This window comes from Mercenaria mercenaria, chromosome 16 (genome assembly GCF_021730395.1).
Source record: "Mercenaria mercenaria strain notata chromosome 16, MADL_Memer_1, whole genome shotgun sequence".
Lineage (NCBI taxonomy): Eukaryota > Metazoa > Mollusca > Bivalvia > Venerida > Veneridae > Mercenaria > Mercenaria mercenaria.
In genome coordinates this window covers 60774748-60787768 of record NC_069376.1, presented here as the reverse complement: position 1 = coordinate 60787768, position 13021 = coordinate 60774748, and the positions used below count along the sequence as shown (strand labels likewise).

The 13021-nt window shown below is 34.2% G+C and overlaps 1 protein-coding gene across 1 annotated transcript; it reads left to right on the top strand.

Moving 5' to 3' along the window:
- Positions 1–217: 217 nt before the first annotated feature.
- On the top strand, positions 218–10623 carry LOC123539829 (copine family protein 2-like). The gene is made up of 7 exons (XM_053527218.1): positions 218–692; positions 4072–4183; positions 4911–5011; positions 5325–5441; positions 7096–7227; positions 7985–8090; positions 10247–10623. Exons 2-7 carry the CDS (start codon positions 4072–4074, stop codon positions 10459–10461), a joined length of 783 nt encoding a protein of 260 aa, XP_053383193.1. The 5' UTR covers positions 218–692; the 3' UTR covers positions 10462–10623.
- The last annotated feature ends 2398 nt before the right edge of the window (positions 10624–13021 follow it).

Genomic DNA, 13021 nt, shown 5'->3' with positions numbered 1-13021 from the left:
GAATTGTAAATTATAGTATAAATAGTGTAATTTCACTTCTTTATAAAACAAATGAACAGTGTTTTGAGGAAAAATGAATTTCAAAAATTAAAAAAAAAAAATATCTCTAATGCATTATATCGTTTCGCTAAGATGAATATCAATATGTTTTAAATGTCCTTGAACGTATTTTACCGCATTATAAACTATATTTGCTAAACATTCAATACGTAGCATTTCAACCGTGACAGTGACCTCTAAACAGGTCATTTAAACGTTGGAAAAGTGTTCGTACTTTCTGTTTGTTTTTTTTTCAATGAATATACATACTTTAAGAGGAGGAAGTGAAAGGATAATGCCACTGTTGTTGTGTCAATATTAAAGTGAAAGTAATTTCAAAATATGTACAGTTATATCCTGATGTGAACACATGTCTACATTACATCTTAAGTAGAGACACTAAAGATAACGTACGTGACGGTTTTAGCCGATATATATTTTCCCTGCTATGGATTTAGATCGATTATTTCTCTATTATGAAAGTGATTTGTGAGTGGATGTCATTTGACGGTATTAAGTCAACATAATTCATACACTGTTGCCAACATTACACTTACAAAAAAAAAACATTGGGATTATTTTCATTTTCATACGGAAGACTTAACGGACGGAATTAATTATTGAGAAATAACTTATAGTCTTATACAATACTGGTAAGTATTCGTGATTAGTACATATAAATGTTATCGTAACCGTGACTTAAATTTGTTTATGTATCATATATACGTATATGTACATGCATGTTCGAGATGTTCATATTATACATAGATATAGGTCAGTTGTTTAACTACATGGTGACAGTGATATTTAAGACACCATATCACTTTTACTATTGTACTAAATACCAACACCCGTGGCAAGTTTCAAGATAAATATCTCATTGACATAGGGTCGATTTTATCATGTTAGTCGGTATTATGAAAACTCTAATGCTATGTAACTTTTAATTATGAGTGCCCTGGTGATGTATTGCAAAATTAAAGATATATGTATGTGTATAGGTTGGCGTGGCACTTATAAAAGTGTCTTTGCCGATGTATTCATGAGTCATGCAGCATCAAGCTGTATTAATGAAATGAATGAATTGGCACGCAGAAAAGTGCCATTCAAATATTCCACAAAATCACTGAGTTCGAAATTTCAAAATGAAGTAGGAATAATTTCATTTCAGTTGAACACAATCACACACATGCATCAAGCCCCACCACGATCCGACAATTAATTTAAAATTTAAAATAGAATAAACAATTCCAGCATGTCTATGTTTACTGTATTCTTCAAGATTTTTAAAGGTGTATTCAGTCATATATCATTGAAAACATTTTTAAAGGCCTATTATGGTGAAACAGATTCTCTTCATACTTTTACAATTAAATTTTACCTTATTAATATTTTAAGGTAGTTGTTTTATTTCTAAGGTAGCAGTCCTAAGGCAGCGACTTGTATACATTTTAGGTATTAACCTTAATAGAAAACGAAAATAAAGTAAAATAAGGTGGCATACATCCTTAGCCAGTATTACATACATTATCTATCGGGTTAACCTGTACTGGAACAACCCAAGCATATATGACATTATGCATTCCTTTTGAAAATGTACTCATATACGTGTAAAAAATATAAATACATTAAAAAAACTAAGCTTTGCTAAAAATAGTTTGATACCTAATACAATGGCGGTTGTAACTCTATATTCAAGTGACGCTATTATTTTACATATATACATGAACTTGTTTACGTTAAGTTATATACTTAAAATCAGAAGCATTCCCTTAATTACTGAAGGAATTCTGCTTCATCTAACGCGGGTATTTGCAAGTTATCATTTCTTATTATCAATAAGTTCTTGTGTCTTGTATTTCTTTTTTGTCTTGTCAATGTCAATAGATATTCACCTTCTCAATGTCATAGTTCTTCACCTTCTCAGTTGCTCGATGACACGATTTCCCTGTCTCTGTGGGTTGGACCATAATAAACATTGACTGACTGACTGACTATAACACTTGTCTCACTAACAAAATATGATTTTAGAATATTCATAACTCAGACAGACACCTTCGCTTCTAACGAAGACAAACACATAACTTAGGAAGAAACATACTACAAAATTGCATTACATGTCAGCATCAGCATCATTATCATCATCATCATCATCATCATCAACAACAACAACATTGCTATTATTATATAAGTACTAATTTAAACAAACTGTGTTTTTCACCGAAATAAACAAGACTTTAATACGCATGAATGAAAACATTGTACATTCAAACGAAAGGGAAATTCTGTCCATGCCATAAATGTCCATACATAAATGTACCTTGTAGCTAGTGCGAACGACTTCGGTTTTTCAATAAAACTAAGTAACCAATGCATATGTAACATGTTCATCTGACACACACCATATATGAATATCGAAGATCGACTATAAAGTTGATTTAGAATTAAAGAATTCTCCTTAAAATCCACTTAAATTTATTTTAAATGAGGAAACGTTAGTCTTCCGGCTTGAATAAAACTTTTACGGATGTTGTTAAAATGATAAGGACTGATTGATATCTATATCTTTCATGGTAGGTACTATGACCACAAAAGTTTTTACTATGTGTACATCAAATACATATAGTACATGCATTTCTTGTACAACAAAAATATATATTGCATTCATAAGAAAGTAAATGGCGTCTAAATTCTATTCAACTGTTTATGAACCGTGACACACCCTTACTTAAATGTGCATAATATCTCCATATTTAGAGATTTTGGTAAGAAAATATGTTATAATAACTGGCTAGAAAATGGTTTTCCTGCCATCCAATTCCCTAAAGTACTGAAAATGATGTACGTAGATGTAATTGTTGTATACGAAATAAAGAAGAAGCTGTATTTGTATCCCGCAACTTATATGATCTTGAAGAAATCGCACAGTTCAAGCATCGCGTACATACCCTGAAATCATCTTTCATTTTATCCAATTACTTTTACGTATCATTTTGAAGAAAATAGCACGATATAAACATTTTTCTGCCACAAAATACTTCTCTTCAGTATCTCGACATTTATTACTACGGTTCATTGCTGTCGGACTTACTTTATACACTTTTCACATAAAAAGTTTATTTCACGATGGAATGATTATAGTTCGCCATATAAACTTGTACAGTGTTTAGTATTTTTAGTGTATTCCTGCAAAGTTTTCTTCTGTTGAGGAGTTGTACTGTCATACCTTATCAAATATAGTCTCCAACTTCTGCTAATAAATGCCAGATTCCTTTATTACATGTTTTAGAATGGCTTGCCGGTCAGTAGTCAAAATTGCCCAAGGTCTGAAGGGCAGAGTGCTGATAGTTTTGACTATAGACCGGCAAGACATTCAATCAGTGTTTCATAACATTGCATTAAAAGTAATGTTTCAGTTCTCAAAAGTTTAATTATAGCCCAGCAAAGCCGAACTGAACTAGTCATTAGCGTTTTATATAAAGAGTCAATGAATGAGAATAATTAAAAGCCCTACTGAAAACTGTCCTAGGCGTCCGCGTCGCCAGTTTGCACTTGAATTATTATATCTCTGATATTACTTGATGTACTTGCTTCTAACTGAAAACAGTTGTTCCGCATCATTACCAGCATCATATCACAAAAGGATCATAACTCCGGTACTATTGTATCATGAATTATCCCCATTAGTTAAAATGTTGATACGCTTTCCCTCTATTTTCTTTATTTCTTAATGGATTTGATTTAAACTTAACACAGTTGCTATAAATTATCATCTGCATCACAAGGTCCGCACCTTCGACTTATATATTTCATGAATTATGCTCCTTATTTACTAAGAAGTTCAGGCAATTTCACTGAATCTCGGTTATTACAAAATGGATATGATTCAAACTCAAAATAGATGTACTATGTCATCACACGTATCATATGAGACAAGATGTCAGAAAAAAATCCGTTAATTATGTTCATTTAGTTCTTAGAAATTCAGGCTTACGTTTTGTCGTATTATCATTCTACGATTTTATATTTCAGATGGCGAGCCGTTCAATGCGGTTTCGTGCATTTGCCGACCGGTTCACGACAGTCCCTGAAGTAGCACAAGCCATCAGAGAAGCTGGTCTCGGGAAATGCGGACTTATTTTCGGTACTGAGCTTTTTTTTTCAATAAGTATCAATGTCTCCTGTCTGTACATATATAAGCACATATATTGCCGTTTGTCTATCTTGAAGCCTGTACATATTCAAGACAAAGGTCTGTTTTGTCCTCAGACAGGTCTTATTAAATAATTATATGTGAAGTATTAAAATATATTTACTTGGGCTAGGAATTTCTTATTAAAAGGCCGCAAAATTCAATTCAATTCAATATATTTATTGCATTAAACATGTTACACATATTTATAGCAACACAATGCATTAAATACAATAGAAGAATACGTCTAAAGACAGTGCGTACAGGCATACTAGCAGGCTGCACTCATTTTGAAGTAGTATAACTTCTTGAAATTACCGCAAGAGTTAAAGCAGTTTTATTTGCAGCAAACTTGCACCTCTCGGTCTATTCAGTAGATTGACTTTGGTGAAGAGACCAGATTAATAACACTGCTGATATTGTCTCTTGCCTTTTCCAAGTGACTTGTACTGATCTACAATACTGGTCATGATTTTGCATCAATTTACATCAACAAAACAACCATTTTAAGTCATGGTCATTTGCATTGAATATGTTTTACTCTTTGATGTAAAGACAACAAACACGCATGGTCTTTTGTTTGAAATAAACCCGACGAGTACATGTGTGCAGTTAAAATATCTCTTTTCTTCCGTTTAGCTTTTTTGTTTGTTTCTGAACTTTTTACGAATACTTGCAGGTATTGATTACACGATGAGTAACAAGGTTCAAGGGGAGAAAACGTTTGGCGGAAAAAGTCTACATAAAGTTGAAGATGATTTAAAAAATCCATATCAAGAGGTTTTCTAATACATTTGTTTGATACATTTTAACTATATTTTCTGCTTTTGAATTAACTGCTGGTATAAAAAAATGATATGTATGTACTAAACGTTAGAGCTGTTTTGTAAACGAATCAATTTTATTTTATTACTGTTAGAATGCAGGATAAAAATAAGTCCCAGAAGCATTGAATTAAAGTTCTGTCTTAAATTTTGTTGGATTTTCTTGAAACTTTTCTTGCACTTAGTCAAGCATTAAATAATTATAGAAATGTGCAATATTGAGAGTGTAAGTACTGAAATGACATTAAACAAAAAAATTACCATTTCAGGTTATTGAGATATTAGGACAGACGTTAGAATGTTTTGACGATGACAGAATTATACCAGCGTTTGGGTTTGGTGACAAAACTCACAAACAAGAAGGATATTTTCCCCTGAATGAGAAGGTAACATTCACTTTTATTACTGTGGGGTTACTGTAGACTAGTGAACGGCAGTACAGAAGTTACAATACATACGATTATCTGATATTTAACATGGAGAGGGGAGGGGGCGGAGTGCGGTGTTTAACTTGCAAATGGGCGCTAGATTAACAAAATAGCGATATATCAAGTATAAATATGTCCTGTTTTAAACTTATTAATATATGGAGGACGATGGTGACGATACGTGTTGTTGCTGATATAGTGATGAGTGTTGTTGAGGACAGTGATGATGTTGTTATTGTTTATGGTGATGATGATGATTAATGAGATGACGATAAGGAGGAGGAGGGGGTGGATGAACGATCATTGGTGATGAATTTACTAATAAAACACAGGGTTAAGTTGGGACCAAACAGCGTTTTGCGAAGGGAAACCCAGTTCTAGCTTTCAGCCTGATATTCCGCAGGGAAAAGCCAAAAACATTAAATATAACATTAAGTAGCAGTTTCATCACCAATAGAAAGTAGTTAATTTACAGAAAATATAAAAATTAAAGCTTTTGCCCGAGATGCAAAGGACCGAGAGCCGAAACTTTTTACTATAAGCCGATAAGCCATCCAGTAAGAGTTTCATTACGTGCGATCAGAAATAATTTTCATAATTATGCGAGCAAAATTTTGCAAAGCTTTTCTCCGATTAAAGAATAATGTCCTTTTTCAACCTGCACGAATTGATAAGTACATTAATCTCACGATCTTATCAATGTCAATCTATACAATACAGAATAGTCGGTATATGTACTAATAATAAACATACGCGTTGAGGAGAAAAGAAATGCCGATTTAAAACTTTACGTTAAGCAATATATATCAAAATTAAAGGTCGTAGTGACATTGGCACTGAAATCAGTTTCCGCTGAATATATAGCTAAAGAAAGCTTTGGTCTATAGTTGTTATAAATTTCGTAAGATGATTACTGATTACCTATAGTCAGTATAAAGTTTTTTGTGGTCAGTATGTCATTAGACAGGGCCAGACTGACCTCTAGAATGAAAACAGCTTCCTCTTAACAACTAGAGAACAATATGCATTTCACAGAGTTATTGCCTGTACTCAGTCTTCCTATGATGGTTACCTATAGTCAGTATATGAACATTATTGCTTCTGAGGTCATTTGGTCAAAGGTCAAGATCAAAACATACAAAATTAGATGATTATTTATTTATTTACTGTGTTGGATTTAACGTCGCACCGACACAGATAAAGGCCATATGGCGACTTCCCAGCTTTGATGGTGGAGGAAGACCCCAGGTGCCCCTCCGTGCATTATTTCATCACGAGCGGGCACCTGGGTAGAACCACCGACCTTCCGTAAGCCAGCTGGATGGCTTCCTCACATGAAGAACTCAACACCCCGAGCGAGGCTCGAATCCAAATCGACGAAGGGCAAGTTATTTGAGGTCGGAGACCTTAACCACTCGGCACGGAGGCCAGATGATTATTTATCAAAGTAGAAACACGTAAATATAACAGACACGTGAATGTTTTTTAACATACACGAAAAATTCAAACACCGAAGGTCTAGAAATATTTTATATATAGTGTCCAAGAATAAATTAAGTGACAACAAAACAGACAGTTTTAGATATGTTCACTACTTGTTCTTTTTATCTAGAGAGAATGTGTCGGATTCCGAGAGGTTTTGGATACTTATAATAGGGTTACGCCGTCGGTAAGTCTACATCGGCCGACGAATTTTGCTCCACTCATCCATAAGGCTATACAGATTGTTCAGCAAACTAGGAAGGTACCTTCTTCTTTATCGTTTATTTCTTAACTACATTTGTCTAGCTGCATGAAGCATAAGTATGAAATTATTACCAGTCGTCAACCTGTTAATAAGTCATGATAACTGCAAAGATTTTTGGTCTGTAAGTCAGCCTTATCTTCTTGGATTTATTGTGTTAAAACATCTTCTGAGGACCTTAAATTTTCAGAGTAATATTTTAACCGTACTTTGCCTAGTCAAGTACTTTTTCAGAATGTAACTAAATCAAGTATATGAGGAATGATCAGGTTTTTAATCCTGGTACATGCATTTATTGTAAGATTTTCAAGAAATATTTCCAGGTCGAAAAATATTTAATATCAGTCTGATATAAACTGCTGCAAAGCTTGTCAATTTATGTATTGTAGCTACTTGTAGAGAAGGTGTAATTTAATTATTATTATATAGAACATAGAACGAAATATGAGAACCTACCATCCATGTATTAGTGCAGACGGAAAGAAACATTTACCTAGAAGGACACTTTAAATTTTGATAAATTTTACTAAGCTAATGGTGCATGCCGATATTTTTGTTCATGTTTTAATGTTCATACCTAAATGGGCCAAGCGTTAATTATAAACTCTCCAGTTCATCGTTTCAGGAAGTATGTTTTTTACGTATATGTTAATTGGAAAACATGGCAGATATCACGAGTTCCATACCAGTACTACTATTGTATAGTAGATGTTAAAAATGTCTGTCAGTTAACAATATTTGTGTATCACAATTTCAGTACCACATACTGGTGATAGTAGCAGATGGTCAAGTAACTGAAGAGCAAGAGACTCAGCAAGCCATAGTTACTGCTTCACACTATCCGCTGTCGATTATCGTTATAGGTAATTGCTTCACATTCCCTTTATCGATTATCGTGACAGTTTGTTGCATTCCCTCTGCCAATCATTGTGATAGGTAATTGCTTCACATTCCCTTCGATGATTTTTATGATAGTTTATTGCTTCGCATTTCCTTTATCGATTATCGTGATAGGTAATCGTTCACATTCCCTTTGTCGATTGTCGTGATAGGCGATTGATTCGCAGTACCCTCAGTCAATTAACGTGATAGATCATTGCTTCACATTCCCTTTGTCGATTATCGTGATAGCTTATTGCTTCACAAAACCCTCCATTGATTATCGTGATAGGTAATTGCTTCACATTTACTCTACCAATTAGCATGATAGATAATTGCTTCACGTTCCCCTATTGATAGAGTTAGGTAACTACATTACAGTACTCTGTTCTTCTTCATTGACAAGGACAATTGCTTCACCATAGTTGCTGTCCATTATCATCGTAGGTAACTACTACACAATTTGCACTCAGTCATAGCTAATTGCTTCACATACCCCGCCAGCAGTTTTCATTATAAGTGTCTGCTTCAGATGTCCCGCAGTCAGTCAGTACATGTACTTTATAATTGCCACTTACCACCATTGTCTTGGTGATTTCTTCATAATTCCCACTTTCTACACTGTCGTTTGGAATTGCTTTACATTTTCTATTCTAGTTCATCGTTATAGGTAATTTCTTCGCAACTCCCACTTCCTACTTAGTACCACTATCGTGATGAATTACACTCTGTACTTTGTTCGTCGTCATAAGTAAATTCACTGGCACCAGAGCAGAAGGAAAATGACATTGTTCATGTTATATCCGACCGTTAGGTATACTATGAGAACCATGGTACACAACGGGAAAATATACAAGTCGATTTAAATTGCGCATTTCCCACCTATTATAAAACGCGCAGTTCGGCAAATGGTTACTATGAATGTGGAGCAACTGGTCGTGCACCAGTCGAATTTTCTCAACGTTTCTTGTTGCAGAGACACACCGCATAATTTATATTTTCGTCAACGTTACAGTCTTGGTCCAATGTAACTGCTTCGCTTCTTACTCCAAATAGTCGTCATAAGTAACTACTTAACAGTCGCCATTCCAGATCGTCATTACATGTAAAGTCTTTGCAGTTCACAAACTCAGTTGTCGTTGTAGATAATGTTTTACATTCCTTTGCGCAATCATCGTCATAGGGAACTGCATCACGGTATACACTTTACAGGTAACTGCATTACAGTTACCACTTGATAGGTACCTGCATTTTTTCACACTTTATAGGTAACTGCATTACAGTTACCACTTGATAGGTACCTGCATTTTTCACAATTTATAGGTAACTGCATTACAGTTCGCACTTTATAGGTAACTGCATTACAGTTAACACTTTATAGGTACCTGCATTACTGTTCACACTTGATAGGTACTTGCATTACTGTTCACACTTTTGATAGGTACCTTCATTACTGTTTACACTTCATAGGTAACTGCATTACAGTTAACACTTGGTAGGTACCTGCATTACTGTTTACACTTTATAGGTACTTGCATTACAGTTAACACTTGATAGGTACCTGCATTACTGTTTACACTTTATAGGTACTTGCATTACAGTTAACACTTGATAGGTACCTTCATTACTGTTTACACTTTATAGGTACTTGCATTACAGTTAACACTTGATAGGTACCTGCATTACTGTTTACACTTTATAGGTAACTTCATTACAGTTCACACTTGATAGGTACCTGCATTACTGTTCACACTTGATAGGTACTTGCATTTCTGTTCACACTTTTGATAGGTACCTGCATTACTGATTACATCACACTTTATAGGTAACTTCATCACAGTTTACACTTCTGACAAACGTCATTTTAGGTAATTGGTTCACGTTCCAACTCTCCTTCCTCTAACTGCATCACAACTTACATTTGATAATTCTTACGGCCCAATCGTTTTCAAAGATCATTGCTGCATTTTTTAATTTAAGAAAATTGAACATAAAGTTAGCCATCGATTTCATGTAACAGTTATTAACAGGTATAGATGGTGACTTTGATACGTAGAGGACAATACCACATCATTCAAATTAAATTTGAACATGTTAAATATATGGTACTAAATTATTCTCTTTTTCCACCTAATTTCAGGTGTTGGAGATGGACCCTGGGGGATGATGCAAGAGTTTGATGACAGACTACCTACTCGATTATTTGACAATTTTCAGTTCGTAAATTTTCATGAAATAATGTCGACGTCAAATTATGCGCCGGCCAGTTTTGCCCTGAACTGTTTGATGGAAATTCCAGATCAGTATAAAGCCATTAAGCAACTTGGATATTTAGACTATCAACAACAGTGTTGACGAATACCTGAGAAGTCAGGTGTTGCGATTAGCTAGAAAGCTTAATTTAGACGATTAGCTAAGAGTGATTATGTATTCAGATGGAACTCTTGTTAAAAGTTCCTGAAGGTTTTACAAGCTTAGTCAGTCACTGATATGTTTAATGATTAATTGAGGAAGAAATGGGGGGGGGGGGGGGGGGGGGGGGGGGGGGGGGGGGAGGGGTTGAAGGGATTTATGCAGAACCCTGATATTCTGCACTTTAGTTATGTACTCAATAATATTTGAGTGTAACTGCTACATTAATACAGACCATGTGATAGGAACTAATACCATGATATAGAAGGAATATACATCTGTTTTGAAGGGATTAGTACATTTTTGTACCTTTTAAATAGGATTTTTTATCTCCGTATTAGAGGAATAAGAATATATCCTTTATATAGGAATAATCACCTCTGTTTCAGAGGATCCTGTGTTCATTGTGACGTAAGTGAAGGGAAACTGTTGGCTCTCTCTTATTTCTGTTATATGAGATCAAAGTGTAGGATTTTCATGTAGTTGTAGGTAAAATATATATAACACTAGAAACATTACAACACCATTTTAATTGGATATCATCTATGTATCCACTGGCCATACTTTCAAAACAATTGCACAGTCAAAGTTAGGACAACTTACACTATGAGGATTTATGTTTTTTACTCCCATGCGATATTTCCATGTAATGTCTTAATTTGAATAATACATTTCTATCGCGAATAGGTTCTATTCTACATAAAAATGATGTTTTGTCATTTTCAGGCGGTGTTTAACAGGGGCATAAATTGTGTGTTAACAGAGACTGAATGCTGCTAACAAACCTAAAGGGCCCAGGCATCAGCCAATCCCTCGGGTTCTGTAAATGTAATAACACGAAAAAGCATGCATTATCCTTACATTATAACCCATGCCAGAATATTCTTGTTCTGCAAGGACTACTAACCGTAAGAGAATTACTGATAAAATTACGATTGGTTGCTCACTAATTTCTCTGGCAGTAACTTTTCGTGTATAGTTCACTTTGATAGCTGATTATAGTTTTCAGAACTTCTCTTTTTCTTTCTATACAGAATTAACACATTCAGGACAGCCTGCTATCTTCTATTAATAAAAAAAGTAAGAACCTTCGACTGTGTATTTTAGTTACCGCTGCTTAGCCATTTCTCCTCCAGAAGAGGTTAATTGGAGTAGAATGTGCAGTACACAGGAGACGTTTCAGTTTATAAGGGTGTATTAAAAGCACACATTCAGCGTCTTGTTATCGCAAACAACGTTATGAGGAGCGTGGATCAAGCTCAACCCATTGTTTTATTGTCTGGTACCTTACAACGGGACCACCGTTCTGTGTTATTTTAGCTATTATCATTTGTGTAAATATGGCCATATTTCAGTTAAACTGAAGATGTTATTTTGAGTGCCAGGCCCCAATTTCACGAACAAACTTAATTAATTACTAAGTTAAGTCTGTTATTTTAACATCGTGCTATTGCATAAGTTATTGTTATCTAATGTTGATTTTTCTATAACAATGTATTTATAGTTTTAAACTATAGCCTACTCGGGTTAGTAGTATTTGTGTGCAGTATTATTTCAGTCACGCGAATATGATATTCCTATTTTCAGCACTATATAACGAACCTAAATATTTTCTTTAGTATATTTTTTATTTCTATACTTCGTTTTCTGTAAAATTTAGAGTTCTTGTTTTTTGATCTTTGAAATAGTCATATACGGTTCTGATATAGACGAAAAAGTCAACATTTAAGACGCATAAAGGGCAAAAACAAGCATTTGAAATAACAGACCTAGCTAAGCAATCACAAGTTTTTCGTGAAATTTGGGCCAGGATTTCAATACAGATCCATTTTCTCAAATTTTAAAAACTATTTTTACAAACATGTATAATTTGTAAAACGTTTATATTTGTAATAAAATTGTCAGAAACCAAATATTGTTGCTGTTTTCTCATACGTTTGTAACAGGAAAAATGACATAATTTTTTTTACCTCTAACTTTGACTTTGGGTCTTTAAAGCTACATGCATTGACCTTGCATGCGACACATTTCTGGTTATTGCGTTGTTTGTGCCAAGTTATATAAATAAAACATTTTTAGACTGCCGGAAGAGAAAGATAATGTAAAATTCTTGACCTCGAATTGTGATCAGTGATTTTAGTCTTGCACACATCACATTCTGTTGCAAGGTGCAATATAGACCGGCTAAGAAATATTAACTTTCTAATATCTATCAAAAAACAATGCGTACAAAAGTTGTAGATTGGACAAGAACAATGACAATCAAGCCTTTTTATTCGAAAAGTGAACCGGACCTGTGATCTAAGGTTGTGTGTCGTGCACACTACACATCGTTATTCGATGAAGAAAAGATACCGGTTATCTAGGCGATTGCTCAAAACACTTTTTATCAACCGTAAAAATAACAGGAGTACTTCTTTTTACTAAAAACAAATCAATTATGTTGCTTGGATCTTTTCGTTTCTGATTTATTTAAGAACACATAGTAATTACATTTTACAAA